A 21,949-nucleotide genomic window follows, 5' to 3' on the forward strand; every position below is an offset into this window, starting at 1 on the left:
ACTCTTAGTCAGAATGTGTGAAGCTATATTTCTGTTATTAACAAAAATGTCATAAACATTGGTTATTTCCCTGACCTATATACTGAATGAAACAGCTGATAGAAGAAACTCATTTCAATTCCTCACCTCCTTTCTAAAATCAAATGTAGAACTGGAAGTTGAGAAATATGATTGTATTGTCAAAAATTCCACAGCACTAACAAAGAAATTGAAGGCACTATCAGAAATAGGGAAAAAGCATCTTTAATGTTTTATTTTCCACTTGTGAAAAATATATATCTTACATGTACAGAGAACTCCCAGAGCTTGAGTCAGAGGACGCTAACAGAAAGGCACATACAGGGAACAGATCTTTCTATCTTTACAGTTTTCAGTTACACCAGCATTCAGGGCACAGCAAGCCACGACGAAGGGGACAAAAGCACAGGCTGCCTGTGCACACAAGAGCAACATCACAGACAGCTCTTAGGTCTGCCAAGAATGGCAAAAATACCGTTTCTACTTAATAGACCTATAGGGCCACCCAGAAACAAATTCAATCCTGAACAAAGACGCACCAGGGAAAGGCAAATCCACACTTGGTTTGACCTCTGCCTTGCTCTCCTATTCCCCTTCTCAAGAAGACCAGAGGCCTTTGCTGATTTAAAGGAACACATATCACAGCTGGATGTGTTCCTGAGTGACTTTGCTCAGTGATAAAACAGCATTTTACAACAGACAAATGTTTAAAAGCTTGTAAACACTGTGCTGACAGTCAGGGAAAACATAAAGAATATTTTCTGTGCCTCTCTGACAGAAAACACGGAGTCGTACATCTTTGGCTTGTGACATGTGCTTCACTATCCCGACACTTACCCAAAATGGTAATAAAGAAAAAAATGAAGCACAATTCATTAGGGCCATGGGCTTCTGCCGGCCATATGCCAGCAGAGGCGTCTTCTAGGATTTGGCACAACCAGAACAGCTGACAACCTTGGGTGATGTGAGGTGGGGCTTCACAATGTCCGGTTCTATGGACTCTATGAGGTCACAGTCGTTTGCAAGTATGTGCTTGACCAGGCATCTTGAAGCTTCGTCAATGTTTATATTTTCCTAAAGAGGAGGAAAAAAATAACCAGTTTTCTTGTAATGCAACATTGTAAAATAACCATCTCATTAAGACAAAACCCAATATTAAAAGTTAGTGTGTGTGTGTGTGTGTGTGTGTGTGTGTGTGCGTGCGCGTGTGCATTTCCTGTTTTCTCCATGCACACGTACGCATAGGCATATAAAGGTCTGAAGACTACCTTAAGTGTTGTATCTGAGGCACCTACACCTTGGAGACACAGTTTCTCACTGCCCTGAGACTAGTCTAACAGGTTAGATTGGCTGATCCTTGGGGCTCCAGGATCTGACTGTCTCTGCCTCCCCAGCACTGGGATTAAAGGCATCTTTGCAGCAGCTTGTCTGGAATTTGTTTCCTGTGTTCTGGGGATCAAATATTAATTCTTGTGTTTGCCAAACAAGTGCTTTACCCTCTAAGCTTTCTCCCCAGCCAGGGCAGTGTTGTTGGTGATTCATGAAAAAAAAGCCTTTCTAAACATTATTCATATATCCTCTTATTTCCCTCACTCTCATCTCCTTCCTTCCTTCTTTCCTTCCTTCCTTCCTTCTTTTCTTCCTTCCTGTGGGGAAATAAGATATTTCCATATAGGCCTCAGTTCGAATCTCCTATTGTCTTTTAGATGTCAGACTGGTTACCTAGGATGGCCTGGCCACAATGAAGAATGAGTTCTAGTTTGCCTAACAATAGAACTAGGCCCCACATGGGGGGGGGGCTAGTGAAATGTGCCTAGAGGCCAGTGAGATGTACCTGAAGACTCTTGAGGGTTTGTGTATGTGCATTCTAGGACCACCTCTAGGGTTAAAGGAAGTGTTTCCTAGTCAGCCCTATATACATGATAATAGATGTCCTCTGCCAGTACCCTCACTTTTAGAAAGCTATTTTAGAGGATGCTTGAATAAACTGGTGTCTCCAGTATGGTCTGAGAGTCCTCCTGAAATGACAAAATGGCTCTGTCTTGTCCTTAAAGCTGTTGGGTAGCTAGGACTTCCCTGATCCACACTCCCCCACTCAGGGTTGGACCTGGGGCTGTTTGGCTGGTTCTGAACATAGCCCTAAAGACATCAGTCCAGAACAGATGATCCCTGTAGCATAGGACTGATACAGGCCAGACCCTGGCACCTTCCTTCCTTCTTTCCTTCCTTCCTTCCTTCCTTCCTTCCTTCCTTCCTTCCTTCCTTCCTTCCTTCCCTCCCTTCCCCTTCCTTCCCCCATTTCATTTCTTTCTATTTTCTATCTCTCAGTTAGTCACAAAAGTTAAGGTATAGATTTTATTTTGTCCAATATCAAGAGTATTGTGGATTTATTTAATATTAGATATTTTAAACTTCAATTTTCTTAATTTTCACCTGTTATATAATCCTATAAGAAAAAAAATAAGTTCTCAGTCTATCTTAGATTTATAATTGCCCTAACGCATACTGCTTTTACAGTCTGAATAGGAATTAGAGTCAGTATGACACCTTTTGTAGCAGTTATTACCAATTTAACCAATAGTTCTACTTTTACTTCCTTGCAGTTACCATGCTTCTGGCCTCCTTGAACTCAGATATGAACACATGACAGCTGCTGGCCAATTAAATATGTGAACCACGAAAATGTACATGTCTTAATTTGTTGGCTAGAAGCAATAAAAATCAGTATTTAATTGCTCCACATTCTTTTCATATGAATTCATGGAAACCTTGAGGCAGGAATTCTTAGACTGTGTCCCGATGAGTTCATAATACATGTAGCATAGATGGGAATTATGCCTAAGCTATTGGAGCTCATTAAGATTAGAAATAATTTTGCCATGGCATCACCTAGACATTAGATGGAGGTAGCTCTTCAAAAGAAAATGGGAAATCAGAAGTGAATGCAGGACTGGAAAGACAGGAGACTTGCTGGGCACTTATGGGCCAGTTAGTTTGGCACTTGATTGAAAACCACAAAAAGACCTGGCATTAAACAAGGAGGAAGGTGAGAATCAATACCCAAGGTTGTCTTCTGACTAAACACAGACAAGTCGGCATGGCATGATGGCACTCCCCTCTCCTCAACACACACATGTGCTCTGACAAGCTATACATATACATATACATATATATATATATATATATCAGATATTTAATTACTATAAATTGTGTGTTTTTTCTTTTGAACAGAAAAAAAAGTAACAAGGAATTTATTACCAGGATACTAAAAAAAAAATCTTTTCTCATGTAAAATTCAGTGAAGATCTCCAGAAAACTTTCATTGTTTAAAATCACATTTTATAGAACTTTTAGAAATGTACTTTCAGATACTCCATTGCTAAAAGATAAGGGCTTTTGTTTTGTCAAACTGTTATATCACTGTGTCTTTTTGTCCAACATGAACTGAAATTACCTATTCCTAATATTTTTCTTTCTCAAAATCATTGATCTTCTTTAAGAGCCTTGCAAAAAATAAATTAAATTAAAAGAAAATGCCAAATTAAAAGAAAAATCCTTGCATAAAGTATTGTTACCTAGAAAATGGTAAGAGTGATGATGGTCACCAAATGTATCCATGGCCAATGGTACTAGCTGATTGGAAGGTCAGACCACTCTTTGGCATTAAAGCAAGTTGTGTTTAATTTCAAGACTTTTTTGTTCAATTTTTAAATATTTGAATATTTATTCTTTGACATACACACACACACATATACACATACATTCACACATATATGAATGTTAGGCATGTCACCCACACTACCCTCTCTCAGTCCCCTTCTTCTTCCACATAAATTCTTTTTCTTCACAATCTCCCTCACAATTCCATGTCTTTTGCTCTGAGAGATTATAGGGGATGTTCTTCTGTATATATGTTTCTCTTGTTTGCTGATGAATAAAACACTGTTTGGCTAGTGGTCAGGAAGAAAAGATAGGTGGGAATAGTAGACAAGGAGAATTCTGGGAGAGGTAGGTAGAGGGAGCCCACCAAAACATTTGCCATGTAGACCAAAAAGGAGAAACAGGTCCAGACCCTTCTCTGGTAAAACAAGATCATGTATATATACATAGATTAGTAGTTATGGATTAGAATTTAAGAGAGAGCTAACCAATAAGAAGCCCTAGCCACCGGCCAACAGTTTTATAACTAATATACTGTCCCTGTGTTTCCTTGGGGCTGAAGAGGTGGCGGGACATAGGTGGGACAAAAGAAAACCATCAGCAACAGAGTGACTCACCTAGTTTAATTAGGGTTATGTTATGAGCCATGTGAAAGGCTATTTAATGGAACATATGCAACATTTTTGTGTCTACACTACTGAAGAAAATGACACCCCTTCCCCAGGAATCAGTGACTATTAATAGTCCCTCAGGGAGAGAATTATTTAGTACCCATGACAAAACACTCTCTAAACTGTTCTAAAGATCAGATGCAGTAACAAAGGTTCTTTACCCAGCATTAGATACAATAGGTTCTAAATAATTCTTCTTTTTATTTGTTATACACTATACAAATATGTTTATATGATAGAAAAACTTTAAGAGGGTCTCTCCTTCATATATAATGTAACAGGCTTTCTAGTGATATTTTTTTAAAATTCCATTTATATGTCAACATGGCAGTTAAATATGGTTTTCATTTATTAATGCAAAATTGACAAAAATCTCTTAATGAATATAGTTAAATGCTAATAATGACAAATAAATGAAAATCTATTCATCATAACCAAGGAGCTACTAAAATATCTATCAAATTATTAGCAGCCTGGTAAGATGGTACCTGTAAAAGATAAGATGGTGAAGGAGAAGGTGGTTTTGGAGAGTAACTTAGCAAGTAAAGGTAAGTTGGATTAGGACAGGGATGGGTGCATGGAACTCCCTACAAAGGAAACTAGCAGAGCAAAGGAGTAACAGAATCTTCACAGAGGCCCTAAATAGTAACAGAGTGGCAGGCAGTTCATGGCAAATGGAACATATTCATTAATTATCCAGTATTATGTGCATTCCTGCTAAGTCCTAGGCATAAAGATGAAGATGATAAAGTACCATTCCAGTCTTGGCTTACAAACTAGAGAAGTTTGTATGAACCACAGAGGTATAACGTGTCTGGAAAGAGCATCTATGGATCAGTTTATTGCAGAAGTTTAATCACTAGAATCTCTTGGACATGAAGTGCTAATAAGGACAATGGTCTATAATTCCATTATAGACAAGGCGGTGGGACATTGAGCACTCCACCTTAACCATAATCAGCACATGTTTCATGAATTCCAGTGCTGGTGTGCTTACTCTAGTGATCATGGCAGCTTGCCTGATCCAGATCAGAGACATAGGCTGAAGCCAGGAAGCATTCAGGGCTTCCATTTATTACTATATTCACCACAAGCATGTTGTAAAATGGAAGGGATATAATGGGTAGAAAAGGTATCTGAAGTCACATGCTTATTCTAGTCCTGAGTCACACCCTTTCTGGCTGTGTGGGCCCAGGAAAGTCCAAAGCCTCAGATGCTTCAATGACATTATGAGTGAGAAATGTATCCCACAGACTCGAGTACTTGGACTCTAGATGATAGTGCTGTTTGGGAAAGTTATGGAACCCTTAGGAGGCGGAGCTTTGCTGCATGAAGGAGGTACTTAGAGGTGGTCTTTAGGGTCTTATAGCCAGGCCTCACTACCTGCTCATTCTCCCTGCTTCCTATGTATGCATGAAACATGATCTTCTCCTTCCTGTCTATCAGGCCAACCTGCCTTTGTTGTAATGACTTTATAGGTATGGTGGACTATACATCCTTGGGAACTGTCAGCTAAAATAAACCCTTTTCTATACTAAGGTTCTTTAAGTAATGATATATTATTACAATAGAAAAGTAAGCAATCTCTCTTGAAAAGAGAAATTTAAAACTCTGCCATATAGGTGATTATAAGTTAATCACATTAATACTTAAAACGAGAAAAATACTTGGAGCAGTGAAGGGTATAGCAGCATCTATATTCTGTTCTTGTAAGATTTCACTCAGCATCTGAAGAACAGTAATGTGTGAATTCCATGCCTTCATCTGACAGCTGAGGACACTGAGAATGACAGAGAGTAAGTAGGTAGCTAGCCCCTAGTCACAGATGTGAGTGCAGGGAAAATAGTAAATAGTGAAAATGACCACATCCTTACTGCCAAAAGGCAAGGGAAGTGTGTATGTAGTGTCTGAAGCCAACTTCAACTCATTTCATCACTTCTAAAGATTTCCTCAATAAATATAGGGATGAACTGGACAGGGTACATGGTGACAGAATAAAAAAGTGAAGGAGCATGTCATTCGGACCTCAGGTAAGCTGGATTTTAACTTTTTAACTGCTGATACCCATTCAAATATATTTAGTATCTTTTTTTTTTTTTTTTTTTTTTTTTTTTTTTTGGTTTTTAAGAGACAGGGTTTCTCTGTATTGTTTTGGAGGCTGTCGGTCCAGCCCGGCCTCAAACTCACAGAGATCCGCCTGCCTCTGCCTCCCGAGTGCTGGGATTAAAGGCGTGCACCACCACCGCCCAGCTGTATCCTTTTTTTACTTTCATTGAATACAACTTGACACAGCCGAAGGACACAGGAGGTAAGAAAACACATAGCAATATAGAAACTTTTCAAAGAATTATTGATTTAGCGGTGTGTGTGTGTATGTGTGTGTGTGTGTGTGTGTGTGTGCATGACAATGTACACACGGGATTGAATTCAGATCATCAAGGTTGACAGTAGGTACTTTTACATTCTGGGTCCACTTCAGCCTAACATAGAAACAAACATCTCTCCCCTTTCATCTTTACAAGGTTGATGATCAAACCCTGCCTGTTAAAACTTCAGTTAGGTTTTGAGTAACACTGAGCAGCTTGGCATCAAGGTAAACACAGTCAGGCTCAAACTGCAGGTGACTGCAGAGTAGATGTCCTGGCACAACTGCAAAATGCTACCTGGGGATTTTTGTTTGCATATGTGACTCACAGCAGTAACCGTATCCCAGGAGCCTCTTCTGTTTGAACGGGAATTTACACATTCTATAATTCCCAAGCTACACAGAGGCTGTAGAGATCTGGCTGATTCATTCACATGTGTGTAATGTGAGGAGATGGTTTATTGTGCTAGCAGCTTCAAGTCAGATGGCTCAGACTGAGACCACTGCTATGGATTCCCTTCACTGTATCAATAGATAAAAGCTTAAGATTGCCAACAAAGCATTTCACTAAAACAAATGTTGTGAGTGCCTTGGTTAGACAAGTGGGTTATTTACAAATTAATGTCTTTATGCACTCACCCTTTACACACACACAAACTATGAAAAGTACTTGACAGTCACATTTTAAAGGCAAGGAAACCATAAGGCTAGGAAAACTCACCCTCTGTGCTGCTCTCTCAACACTACACAACAGTTTCTCAAATAACTTCACTTCTAAATCCTGGCTATCTATGTCTACCATGTTAGTTTACAAATGTACATTTCCGGGCTCCCTCTCTCAAGCGTGGATTCAATTAGTCTAACGTAATAACCCATGTGAACATGTTTCAAAAGATTCTGGGCTGAGGAGATGACTCGGTTGGTAAGAGCACTTGCTATGTAAGCCTGAGTGTAGGTCTGAGCTCAAATCTTCAGCATGCATGTAACAGCTGGGTATGGCTACAATGAGAAGGGCAGATTTGAAGATACTGGGAGCTCAATAGACAGTCTGCCTAGCTGAAAATACTGAGCTTCTGCTTTAATAAAAGATGATGTCTTAAGGGAATAACGCAGATAGCAGTAGATGAAAACACCCAATGGCTTCTACATGCACCAGCACTTGGGTGTGGGCAACTATGGACAAACAAACATTTATTCATATATACATTCAGCACTTGTACACATGGACAACACACACACATATAGATCAGGGTTGTGAATTAATTGGTAGAGTGCCTGAGTTCAGTTCCTCAGCATTCATGTAAAACCTGAGTGAGGTGCCATGTATCTATAATCCCAGCACTGGATGGGCAGAGACAGGATATTCCCTGAGGTTAGCTGACCTGCCAGTCTGCCAAACTGGTAAACTCCAGATTTTGTGAACAAGCCTTTCCCAACAAAGGATATGAAGATTGATTAAGGAAGGCTTTAATGTGAACCATTGGCTTCCATACATGCATGCAAACATATACACAGGCAGTGCACATACATACCCTCCCTTTGAACAAACATACACAAATATTGAGAAATGAAATGTGTACCCAACTAGAAGACACAGACAGTAAAGATATCTTTAAATACTCTATTATTTTCATTTCTGCTTTGGAACTTCTTAAATACAATTGAATACAGTGATCTACACTGGAGTGTTTCTGATTTTTCTGTGAAGCAAAGCATAGAGTTCTATCTGAGGTCAGGGGATCTTGTCAGTTTTTTAATCAACTGTTTAGGACATCTGTCTGAGGTCAAATTGTTTAATCTTTGACCCCTGGTGTCAGAGAGGGAAAAAAACCTCTAATAGAAAACTTTCATGTTTACCTCATTAGAAGCCAGCAAAGAAATCACTTTCCACAGTCTTTCTAACTACATCAACCTCAAACGAAATACCAAATGTACCAGAAGCCTGAGGTTAGGGCACTAAATTCCTCAGCACTTGAAGTTCTAATTAGAGCAAGTGGATGTTGGGTAATGACACTACAGTAAGAAGTCTCACACAGACAGGGGCTTAAAATTCCTTACTCAGAGGGAAATATGTGTCATTTGTGTATTGAACACCTATGTGCTGAAAGGCCTCTAGCTCTTTGTTAGTCCATATTTTCTTTTCTGTAGTCGATATGAACACTGGTGACAGGCCTGAATTTGTGTCTGCTTCACATTTTCTTCCTCCCCTCCATTTGGTTTGGGACTTACGTTTGTAGATCCCAAGTTCTGACTGGGGCTCCCTTCGTCTGAGACGTATGCCTCACACACTGTCCTCATAACGAAACTTTTGTCTTAATCTCCACAGCAATACTGAGTGATCATTTTTAAGAGAAAATTTCAGTTCATAGAATGTTGTACTCAGGATCTGGTAACACTTAGGCTCAGAAGGAACCTGGCTTCTGCCTTCAAAGCCCTGAATTTTCCATTTGCTTGGAAAATGCTCTGCTACCTTTTATGTATGTCCAAGCTAACAGACACGAAGGCCCAAACCTTTGTACTCTGTCCTTATTTCTGAATGAGATGGCATATGTAGTATATAAAGAGAAACTAAAGGTGTCAGTCTAAGGCATTGGGAAACTGAGCTGCATCATTACTGATCAGCGCAGAAAGTGATCATGCTGTCAGCAGAAGACAGAACACAGAGATGTTTGCAAATGCATTCAGCAGAGAGGTTCACGTTCTTCTGCCAACACTGCTCCTATCTCCAACTCGCTCCTACTGTCTTTAATTTCATGCTGTATTTTTTTTGTGCTGTGGTTTGAACCTGGGGATTCTGGCATTTGAGGTTACTATGTCTTTCCTACCTTTCAATGATGTCCTCACAACATTATCATGTTTAATGATAAGACACGTTGTGTGCTACTGACTTCCAACATTACAAGAACTCTATAAGTCATAATATTATGCAATATTACTAATACTTATGGAAAAGTTAGTAAAAATCATGTACCATTTACGTATTTCCTTGTATCACCCAAGTTAATCCTGCCCACCAATAAAACCTAAGCAAGAAAAATGAGATTACATAATTGTCCCAGAGTTACAAAGCCCCAAAATTAAACTATTCATATTACCCTGTTTCAAGTTTACTCTTCTCCACAACACTATGTAAGGCACCAGGCATCAGTTCGCCATCCTTCTTGCTCTATTGCTTCTTTCCAAACCTGAAAGATTATAAATGAGGCATCTACAATGTTTTTCACTTGCTCCATGGCTAGTAATTAATTTGGTAACTTTCAGGTTTACTGTCTTTAAATGGCATATACATACTGTCTCTGGATTGGCACCTAACTCACTCATTTCCATTAAATCCCTGAACCTGAAGAGAGATGGCATCCTACCTATTGTTTTCTCCTTCATTACCTGCAACCCTAATATTAGGCAGATAGTTCCCAAGAGCTTTTTTGAGTTTGCTATTCCCGAGAAGTGTTTTTCAAATCCAGGATGTGTAGCTTCACATGAATGATCACTCAGTCAGAACTCTCACAAATGCTGCTACTATTAACACTTCACTTTTAATTTAGTCATGTTTTAATTACCCTCACTTTGAGTCTTTTGCTAACACAGTGCTAAGACACCCAATAATCAGTTTTAAAAAGAGAATAGCCAAGTTTCAACGCTATCACTTAGTCAGACTTAATAACTCCATTCATGAAGAAGAGATTCAGTTAATATCCTTTCTCATTTGTCAGCTCTGGAAGGCAAATGACCCAACAGACACAAATATTAATAGTAATAACTGCTAATACCGCTTGGACACTTACTCCATTTTCTGCTACGCATGCTGCTATATATATTAGCTCATCTGAGTAGTAATATACTGTTAACCCCACTTTAGTGAAGAGAAGATTGAGACACAAGCAGAATAAACACTTAGCCACAGTGTATGCTGTACGTATTTGATTCAATTCCAAGTGTTATTGATTGCTCACTATGAGCGGAAATGATCTGTCTTAAAAATCTATTTCTGTTTTGATTAAATGCAATTCTGTGTGTTAAGACTGCAAAACCAGAACTGGAGCACCATTGTCTCAGGAAGCACCAGGGTGTAACGGAATGAAAGGATGCTTCAGAGTCAAGATCTATAATGTAAATTATCTCTGGAACCAAGGATAAGTTGAAAGGCTCTGTCTCCACTTCTTAGTCTGAAAAATGAGACCAGTAACAACTCTATTTCACGGGGCTCTTGGTAGAGTTAAATGATAAACAGAGATGAAGTACCCAGACATAACTCCAATACAGTCATTGGTACTTCTACAAATACAAGTCTGTACTCCTATCTCATTCTCGTCTTGCTTCAAGTCATACTTTGGTCATCATGCTCTGTGTGGAGTCCTATGATTTCCCTTGGCTTGGACAGAAGCCCTGAAGTAAGACGTAGCATCTGTTACATAATTTATTCCTTTCTGACATGGAGTCATATATTCCTTTCCTCATTCCATAAGTTTATAATTGGAAAAGTGGGCACTACAGGGCTTGAAATATCACATCAATGAAGAGAATAAATGATTAATTAATACTAATTAATTAATAAAATTAAAAGTAATGGATTAGTCAGGAAATAATCATGAGCCTTTCAACAGATCAGATACATCTTGTCTCAGGCTGTGTTTAAACACACCGTGCCAGCCACTCTGATTGTCAGTGTAGTTCAGGAATTTTAGAGGTGACGACAGACATACATAATATGCCTTCCTCTCATACTTATTCTCCCCTAGTTCATGCCCTGTATACTCTCTCAGGCTTCATGCTTCCAGTTTTTTCCCATTAAAAGTCGCCCTTTATTTTCCTGCCAAATTTTCTCCTGGCCATTTTAATTAAAGTATAATTTTGTTCACACCTCATCCTCTTTATCAGCTTTTAAACTTATTGGTTCAGACCACCCACTTGAAAGAGTACACGCTACTAAAGTGTGACAAACGTGTACCTTCTGTCTCATCTCCACTGACTCCCCTGCTTAGCAGAGCCCAGCTAAGCTAGAGCATAGGATGTGCTGAAAACTAGAGCACTCGTGGAGGCTTCTGCCCAAGTTAGTTTTATTTCCCTCTCTGGCTGTAGATCAACCAAATCTGGTTTGGTTATTTTTTTTTTTTTTTGGTTTTTCGAGACAGGGTTTATCTCTATTGTCTTGGAGGCTGTCCTGGAACTCACTTTGCAGACCAGGCTGGCCTCGAACTCACAGAGATCCACCTGCCTCTGCCTCCCGAGTGCTGGGATTAAAGGCGTGTGCCACCAACGCCTGGCTTGGTTTGGTTATTCTTATTTCAACTCTCTGTGTAGATGCCTTGTGCATTCAGAACAACATGAAGCACACAGGAAACTATGCACCCAGAGTATCAATGAGACATGGTGGATTCCAGGTGGAAAGAGAGGACTCCAGCAAAGCAAAACAGAATCCCCACCCCATTTTACTTCTCCTACGCTAACATGGGGAAAGAGTATCAAACAGCCATACCTGTGTCTGACCATAAGACTATTACATAGTGATGTATTTCTTATGCTTACTGCTTCTCTTTATACAACTGGAAGCTACTAATGTGAAGCAACAGTGAATGTGGGAGAGTAGTGGATGGAGAAGTTGGACAAAGAAGAGATTTATCAGCTGTTTTTATGGAGCATGATTTTAACCTTTATTTAAGGTATTATGTTGCAAGATATATGATTACATTGTATAAAGATATGTCACTGTTATTGGTTAATAAAAGATAACTGGCCAACAGCTAGGTAGGAGGTATAGCAGGGACTTCTGGACAGAGAGAGCTTAGGGAAGATGAAAGGCAGTGTTGCCAGCCAGAGGCTGAGGAAGTAGAATGGGCAAAATGGAAATCAAGTAATGAGTGTGATGATGAACACAGACTAAATTTATGGGTTAATTTAAGTTATAAGAGCTAGTTAGAAACAAGCCTAAGCTAAGGCTTAGGGGTCATATTTAATAATAAGTCTCTGTGTCATTTTCTATGAGCTTAGGGCGCAAAGAAAATTCTGTCTACATATACTATTTCTGCGTTCACCTTTCTCTATTTCTGAGTCTAGCTGAAGATGAAGGGAGTGTGTGTTTGTGTGTGTATGTATGTATGTGTGTGCAAATACCATGTTAACAAAGTAGTCACATAACACAACATTTAAAACAGTGAACTTGGTTGTTTATGAAAAGACATTGTATACATTGATTTATTGGTAATCAATCCCTGCCAATCAAAACAAGGTAAAACTACATACTTCTTGTAAGTGCTTCCTAGTAGTGTTCTGCCATACTGTTACTTAGTGTGTAGGGAAATAGTTTTTAAAACATCATTTTTGGGTAGGTTATCCTGTGAAAGAGAAAGAAAAATGGGGCAAAAAGTATGAGCTGCCTATGTTGATATTTACCATACTCAAGTTCCTTTAAACTCAAGATCTGTTAAGATAGGAAATTCATCTTGGCACTGATGTCACTGCTCACTGTCCTAGTCATTAAGTCCATGTCAAAATCTCTCTCTCTCTCTCTCTCTCTCTCTCTCTCTCTCTCTCTCTCTCTCTCTCTCTCTCTCTCTCTCTCTCTCTCTGTCTCTCCTTCTCTCACCCCTGTGTGTGTGTGTGTGTGTGTCATGTCAGTTTCATCAACTGTGAAGTCAGGGGATTTATACACTGGTTTTCCAAGCAGACTTGAAGATGACCCTCGAGACTGACTCTGTCTGTTGCCTAATGCTGTGGAACTTGTGGAAGACAGAATACTGCCCCTTTAATGAGGACGATTCCTCATATTGAGGCTCAAAGTAGGAGACATTTGTTTAACGGATCACTTACTAGAGCAAGTACACTCTATCAACTTGATTAGCCATAAGTCTTTTGATGATAAAATTCAGAAATCCATTGAATTGTCCCAGGCATTTGGAGTTTAGGTCCCGGGAGTGACAGACTTGCTGAAAGATTCAAGCTATTCCATGGTCACTAGGCAATAAAATTGTGCTCTCAAATGCTATCAGGTCAGTAGTGGCTTTTTGTATTGGAAGCCACTTGAAGCTTCTAGGTTCATTGGTTCATCATTTTGATGTCTGAGAAAAAGATTTCCAGGCCTCAATTTCAGATAAAAAAATTCTGAGGAAGAACTGAAGAACTCAGATGAATTAAATTTGGTCAAATGTTCACACTCAAGGCTAGAACAACTCCGAGTTCAGTGGTTCCAGGAGTGGCCTCATTTAGATTTTGTCGACATGATTTACAATTGACAGTGATTTGATAGGCCCAGCATGTAGAAAAGGTAACTTATACTTAGATAACATGCAGGAGGAGGGGAAGAGGAACATGGATAGGAGAAGAAAAGGAAACCTGATATGATAGAATAATTTTGAACTTGAAAATCTTTAGTTGTCCTTTAGATACGGTACATGCCTGTGTTTTATACAGCCTAAACAAAGCACAAACAAGAAAAGTATTTTTCATGAAGCTACAGTTACCAGCAAGTGCAGGGATATCTAATAACTTCATCATGTGCTGGACACACGGATAATTTGGGCTACTTTACTGGGCATAGTGACAGAGATCCTAAAGAGAATTGAGACAGGAGTGGCTTGAAAGAATGACCTTAAATCAGAAAGCCATAATTACTCAATATGTTCTTTTGTAAAGTAATAATAATAATATAGAAATAATAATGAAAAGGTCTACTTGAAACTTAAGAACTAAAGCCTACTTTCTATTTTCTGGTTGCTTTAGAGGATTTTTATCAGCTTATTAGAGCAAAATGAATAATATCTTTTTTTAATTTAAATTTAAATTAGAAACAAGTTTGCTTCACATGTCAATTCCAGGTCCCTCTCCCTTCCCCTCCCCTCATCCCACGCCCTCCCACCAACCCCCCCCATTATCCTCTCATTTCCCCAGAGAGGGTAAGGCCCTCCATGGGGATGTCCATAGTCTGTCATTTCATCCAGGGCAGGGCCTAGACCCTCCCCCAAGAGTCCAGGGTGAGCATGCATCGCTCTTTGTTGGATGGGTGCCCAAAGTCCATTTGTATACCCGGGATAAATACTGATCTACTACCCAAGGCTCAATAGATTACCTAGGCCTCTTCACTGACACCCACATTCAGGGTGTCTGGATCAGTCCCATGCTGGATTCCCATTTGACTTATTTAGTTTTCATTTCTAAAATGTAAATGTTTTTAGTTTTTTTTTAACACTGTGTGGAATTTTCTTTTGTATCTTTTATTGACGTCCTTATTTTATTCAGCTTTTTATATACATTCTCTTTGAATTCATTCAGGAGTTTGTGTCGTCTTTGGTTTTGTTAAGCATTCTTATAATCATTTTTATGACTTCCTTTAGGATTTAATCTAATTCACTCTTCTGGCTTCCTTTGGGATTTCATCTGATTCATTCTAACCTGACTATCTTACCCTGTCACTATGTAATTGCAGCCAAGTCTTGCTTTCATCTTTTTCTCTGCTTCTAGTGAATCTCCAAGCCTTAAGCAATTGGGCTTATGTAGTTGGTTGGATTTTTGTTTAAAAATCAATATTCTTCAGTGAGAGTAACCGCAATTTTCAAGTTGATCTAGGTTGTAATAGGGTTCAAGCAGCATTCCGTTTTACTAGATTATGGGTGTAGCTCATCAGACATGATTTCCAGTAGCACTCTGAGAGTAGAATACTAACTTTGAAACAACCACAAACAATAAATACATTGTGGCCATGGTCAATTAGAAACAGTTCAGCAGTATTAACTTTAAGTGAATAAAGAAGCAGAAAGTGTGGTAAATACTAAAATATTCATTACTAAGGGTAAGAATGGGCTTAGTAAGACTAGGGATTCATATTAGAGTAATGGGAAAATAAAGAAGAAAAAGAATAAAATTCGGTTGCGATACTGTTTGGTTAAATAGTTTAAAATTATTAGTGCTATGTATACTTATATTGAAGAAGTAAAAACATGAATTGATGGTGGATGCAACAAAGAGAAAATGAGACATGAGAAATATAAAAAGTTACAGGTGTTACAGGTAAATAGCAGAAAAAAACAGAACAAAGGAGGTGTAGAAACAAATGGAATAATTACACAAACTAATTGGACAATATGAAAAACAGAACAAAATAAGGAACACTTATATATAAATGTATTTGTTACCTTTCTGGTGCTGTGATAACTATCATGGCCATGGTAACTTATGTAAGAAGGAATTTAGTTCACTTACGGTTCTGGATAAGAGTTCACCATGGAAGAGAGCAGTTATAGAGCTAAGAACTCACATCTTCAACCTCAATCATGTAGCAAAGAGAGTCAAGTGGAAGTAGGATAAGACTACGAGCACTCAAAGTCCACCCCAGTAACATACTTCCTACATCAAGGCCTCACACCCCAACCTTCTCTAAACAGCACAACCATCTGGGAACCAGGTAGCCAAGTACTGGAAATTACGGGGGATATTTCTCATTCCAACCTCCACAGAAAATGAAAATGAAAACAAATAAAAGCCAAAGTGATATTTATAGCTTCAGTTAATATCCCTGCTTTGCTGAGATGGATGTTAGAGCCAAATTCTCTATAAAGTATTTTCTAGAGTAAATTGGTGATGACAGACCTACTGTTTGCGTTTCCAGAGAAACCTGGTATATATGATCCGACAATATGGGTCTGTGCTGGATTTATGCACAAACATCAGAAAGGGTGGGCCATACTTCTGGATTTTTCCAGACACCAAGTGTTCCCCCGAGTACTTCACCCACTAATATTCAACATCAATACACTTCCCTAAGTGAATCTCAGCACTCAGGTCTTTGATGCAACCAGGCCCTATTTATCCTTTGCCTGCATATGTTTGTCTTACTCATGCTTGGATTGCTCATGTCAGCATCATTAACTGTATCTTGAGTAAGTTTGCTCTCCTAGGCTTCAGTTCAGGTTGACTCACATGGAGTATTCATGAGGCTTGCTGGGCCTCACCCTGTTAATGGGAGGGTGAACATTTGGTGCTTTAGCATTGTCTCTCTAACCACCCCTTCCCAGCTGAGCAGCTTGATTGGAGAGTTTCTCTTGGGATCTGTTCCTTCCTTACACCAGCATTATAGGCAAGAATGAGGCATGGCTGACCGTGGGTGGATCGTCACCCAGAATCCTCTCTACGGTTATTGTATGTCTTTTGTTTTCACTTCTAAAGATGTTTCATTTCTCTCTTTTAGTGCAAGCCTAATTCTCTCTTTCCCCTGCTGCTTTGTGCAGTGTTCTGAGTTAGTCTGTGAACTCCGTTATAAAGTCACTATTCAGTGTTTCTCTATTTCATTCTCTTACAGTCTTACAATTACTGTAATCCTCTGTTGCCATTCCACACTTTTCACCTCTTTTTGGAGTCACACATGTTTTCTTTCAGGTTTATCAGCACATAGGAAAGTGCTGTCTGTCCCTACTAGGTTGCCTTCCTTCTCCCTGTGACATTCTCATCCCTTCAGAATATAGCTGGGCACAGCAGGCTAAGCCAGTCTTTGAGTACTGTGCCAGCATGTCGGGTTAGTGGGCTGGCGGCTGAGGAGCTCTGCTACTCCTCACTTAAGTCTAATGGGATATTGATTTTCCCCCAATCTCAGCAGGCTCTCTGAAGAAATCAATATCTCACTTGCAGTGAAGCAGACAGAGATGAAATGGAAGGCCTTGGGATGATAAGGCTGTCACCAACAAATCAAGAATGCTTCAAAGATGGCAAACAAGACACCATCAGAAAAGGCAAAGCGCCACAGAAGGGGGGGGGGCAAACAACGTCAATACAGAAAACAATAAGTAACACGAAGAGGAAGGAGGTAAAGAGGTCTTAACAATGAAGCCCGTCTGAAACAGGAAAACCCTTGCCAGGCATGGAAAGAGGAGAGAGAGAGACATTGGCTCTGACAGGGGAGGCACAGCGTTTTTCTATTTGGTATTTTTAAGTAGGAAGTTGACAAGGAGAGCAGGTGAATCAACTGTTATGATTTCACTCCCAGCTCTGATACTCACTAACTAGGTGACTGGAGGTATGATACTCATATACTGCCAGACTTTACTGACCACATTATAAAATTAAGACATACTATTTATTTTTAAAGAAATGGCAATAATGAAGTTACACATTAGTGACAAAGCAGTCAGCAAGTAGACAAGAACATGAATAGATTCCAGTACTGGGTTGCTAGGAGAAGGAATGTGCCAGTTCATTTTCTTTACCAATATTCTGCAAAACTTGTCTGAGAGTAATGAGATACATTAAATAGCATATCAGTGATTAAGAGAATAAGGAAATTGTGTATTTATGAGATTTTGACACCATTTTGGAAATTTGGACATGATAGAAAATTGGTAAGGGGTTACTTAGCATGCATGTAGACAGCGTAGTCTAAGGTTCATACATAGGAGGGAATCTTCATGTCCACAGCATCCAACCACCCCTAGAATCCCATGTTAAGATAGCTCAAGTCAGATGACTGAAAGAATGTAGTCCTCCATTTCTCCTCCATTCTACTACAGAAATTACCTGCAACATCTAAGTCTCAATCAAATATACCTATATACTCCAAACAGTCTGATAAAGAATGTTTAATCAAAATGTATACAATGAAATAAAAATTGAAAAGGATTGATAGTATGTGGAAAAAGTGAAAAGTTCACAGACTTAAATGAGCTTACCCCAAATCAGAAAAATCTTAAAGAACAAGGAAGAAAGAGAGAGGGAAAGGGGAGAAAATAAAGAGGGAAGGAGGGAGGGAGGGAGGGAGGCAGGGAGGGAGAAAACTACCAAGGGAATCGTTTCTTTTAGAATATAAATTTCTAAGGTGAAGGACTTGTCCATAAACATAAAAGAGCAACAGTCCTAGACAGCAATAATGTGTGAAATTAGAGATTGCCAGGCTTAATTAAATGACCCCGAAACCCGACAGACAACGGAAAACAGCATCAACAATGAGTTGTAAGGATCAGAAAGGATGAGGCCTCTAAAGAGCCACACAGAGTGTGATGCAGCAGTGGAACACGGCTTTCCAACAATAAAGGGAAACAATTTTAAATCTAAAATTGGAGAACCATCCGGAGAACTAAAATTGTGTGAAGCTGAGAAAACTCGTACTTGAAGCTCTCAGAATCAGAAATGTCCACGCGGCTTTTCCTAAGCAGTCTCAGAAGCCTGTGGTCCAATAAAACAAGGCCACAATAGAGGGCACTAGGGAGTGGGTGAGCCACACAGAGGAAGAGCATAAGCAACCCCAAGGGAAGAAGAGCTAAGTCCCAGGAATCTAAGCCTGTGATGAGTCTGCAGGACATCCGAGACAAACAGGAAATGGGAAGTAGAGGAGCCTGGGGTGGAGTATACTAGAACAAAGCTGTTCTTAATAGAATAATCAGCGTGAGGGAAAAATTTTGAGAACATTAAAGAATAGCGTTTCACTGAGGATAATCATGAACTACAAGCTACAGAAGGAAATAAAGTTGTCATGTTTAATCACATCACATAGAGTCATTACTTATGATTGAACTAAAAGCCGTGGCAGAACCACTGGAAAGATTTGGCGACATTGAAGATAAAACAGACATGGACAGGAAGCCAGCTAATACATCAGACAACATGTATGTTTGTCTATCTACCATAGACTAAGACAAAATAATAGAAAACTTCTATTTATATTCTTGGAAATGAGGAAGAGAACAGAGAATGTGAGGTGTGGCTAAAGAGAGCAGCATTCTAATTCTGACCCTGCCCGGAGCTAACCAGATGATCGCAGGTAAATATATTGCCTTCTTTAGCATCTATTCATACTTCGTAAAGGTTGGTGAGACGTTGGTAAAATGAATAACTGAATCACTTAGGGAAAAGTCTCTTTAAAAGAAAGCACGTATTTTTTGTAAAGCTTCATTAATATTAGAATTTTCTGTGGCCTATTGTGACAATTTTCTAAGGACTTGTAAAGTTAGATAACTCTGGAGTAGCAGCAACATGTTCTTGTATGGACACTTAGCATCAAGATGAGAATCTCGAATGCCTTCAGCATTCCCTGGGTTCCTAAATGTGATTGCTAAGACTGCATTCTACAACCATGAAAAAGTTCTACTAAGCGTGCCCCTTGCATATTTGTTTGGTGACCCTGATCAAACAGAAATCTAGCTGTTTCACCAAAATGTAGGCAACAGTTATATTAGCAAATCCTCTCACAGTTCTTAATGTGTGGACTTTTATTTTTAATCAAACTTTACACTGTACCAGAATTGTTTTGTGGGCTTTCTCCTAGGAAACTGAGGGCTTTTTGATTAAGAGAAACAGCCCTTTATTTTCAGTGTCTTAGTATTTAGTAAAGGGTCCACCTATAGACACAGCAGAAATTCACAGAATGCTTTCAGAATGAATGAATGAACAGGAACATAATGCATGTTAGTTTGTTACCACATCACAATCACTAAATCAGTATTTTCCAAAATTGTGTTTCCATACAGCTATTTCTAAAAGTTAGACCAAGGCACCTGCAATTGCATCAAGCCCCTTGGATGTCCCCAATATGAAAGTCTCCTCTAGAATCACTGTCAGTGGACAGATCATTGACCCAGCTCTGAAGATGAAGCCTGAAATGTCCAATAAACATCATTGAAAAGCTGTCCTGGGGCTGTAGGGATGGGTTAGCATGCTTACTGCTCTTGTAGAGGGACTTGATTCTGTGCTTAGTGTGCACATTGTGACTCACAACTGCCTTAACCCCAGCTCTAGGAGATTTGATGTCAACTTTTTGGTTCCCTCAGACTCCTATATACATGATGAGCATAGAAACTCCATCAGGCAAGCAAGCACACATACATATAAAGAAAATTAATAAGTAAATATTTTAAAGACACTTTACAAAACTTTCTTAGAGCTCCTTTCTTTGTTAGTAAAAACAGACAAATATGATAACCATTTTGTATGTCTCAAATGATATAAACAGAAACATATGAGATGACCATGCAAAAGAAAATCAGTAAGGAGAAAATGTGGAATACACTAGGTGATAAGATCCATCGACTAGTGTTGGGTTCTTACTGGATTCTAGGTAGCTTTAGCAGAGTTTGCAACCCCAGTTTAGGACAGAGGGCATTAAGAGAACAGTAGGTCTCCTTCCCCTTCATTTCTCCCCTCTGACTCTCCATTCCCCATCTACACAGCAGCAATCTGCCTATTGTGCTAAGTGTCTGGGGAGCTTGCTATATGAAAGAAGTTGCATGCTGTAGAGTACTTCAAAGAAATAAAAAAGTAATTTAAATTTTTTCCTCTGCAGAGGTCTCCAAGGACAGAAATTGTCTACAAAGGGCAGGAAGAGAATAATGCAGTAAATGGATCTTCTGAAAGTGTCCTTGAAAGACATGACAGTAAACAATGCTCTTCTCTTCAGCAGTTTCTGACAAAGTGATCACCTTCTCTGTAGCAGATATTATATTGGGTGACAAACAGGGACACTCATAAATGAGGGTAGGGCCCATGTTCCAGAAGAAATAATCATTACATAAACTCTGAAGTAAAGAAAAAGATGACCTGTGGTTAAGAAACTTGGATATCAAGCTGCAGAGAGAGAACTATGTACGTAAAGGCAGGAAATATAGTCTTCCAAGTAGAAGGTACAAAGACCAAGAGAGAACTTCATGAAATATAGCATAATTATGAAAAGGTATGAAGGTTTTAAAAAAAGCTCAGAGAAAGCAGATAAGATGCTCTATACAGGAATTTTTGATGCTCAGGACAGAAGATCCTGAAGGATGAGTAACAGGCTGTAGAGAGGACTAGTTTAGCTAACTGTGTGTGAAGGGCCTCCAAACAAGACAATGTGTTTGTAGAGAAGCACCCAGGTTCAGACACATCAGGTTTCCAATCTCTGGGTAGTATAGAGGCACAGATCAATAACAAAATGAAATTCTAAAGAGTGGAAAGAAATTATATCTAGAGGTAGCTATCCAGGCAGAAACAAAAATCCAGACACAAATTCTGGTTGTATTTGATTATCGTTTGAATGAGGGGATAAGCAATGTGGTCTTCTGGTTACGTCTAGAGTTCAAAATTTAGCTATAACCTGCACCTGGCTGCACCAAAACAACATTTGCATTGCCAGCACCACAGAATTTTATGAGCTGTTCTCATCTGTATATAAAACTGCAGTTTGATGAAGAAGGGCTTTTGTGTTTCAGGTGAAGTTTGAACTGGATGGAATCTTGGGAGCATCTTTAGCCCTTGGAATTTCACAAAGAAGTGCATAGATCTTTTTTCC

The 21,949-nt window shown here is 39.2% G+C and overlaps 1 protein-coding gene across 2 annotated transcripts in view; it reads right to left on the reverse strand.

The window, feature by feature from the left end:
• Positions 1-227: 227 nt before the first annotated feature.
• The window catches only part of Rab38 (RAB38, member RAS oncogene family), a 59,460-nt gene continuing 37,738 nt past the window's right edge, over positions 228-21,949 (reverse strand). Inside the window, exons 3-4 of one of the 2 annotated variants that reach the window (XM_013124682.3) lie at positions 9,810-9,899; positions 955-1,092 (exon numbers count right to left, since the gene is read on the reverse strand). In XM_013124682.3, coding sequence (XP_012980136.1) covers positions 9,840-9,899 — 60 coding nt within the window. In that variant the 3' untranslated portion in view covers positions 955-1,092; positions 9,810-9,839. Of the gene's footprint in view, positions 1,093-9,809; positions 9,900-21,949 lie in introns of both variants that reach the window. The other variant, XM_005085369.4, reaches the window with a different exon arrangement.

The sequence above is a fragment of the Mesocricetus auratus genome, unplaced genomic scaffold, assembly GCF_017639785.1.
Source record: "Mesocricetus auratus isolate SY011 unplaced genomic scaffold, BCM_Maur_2.0 Super-Scaffold_4256, whole genome shotgun sequence".
NCBI classification, from domain to species: Eukaryota; Metazoa; Chordata; class Mammalia; order Rodentia; family Cricetidae; genus Mesocricetus; species Mesocricetus auratus.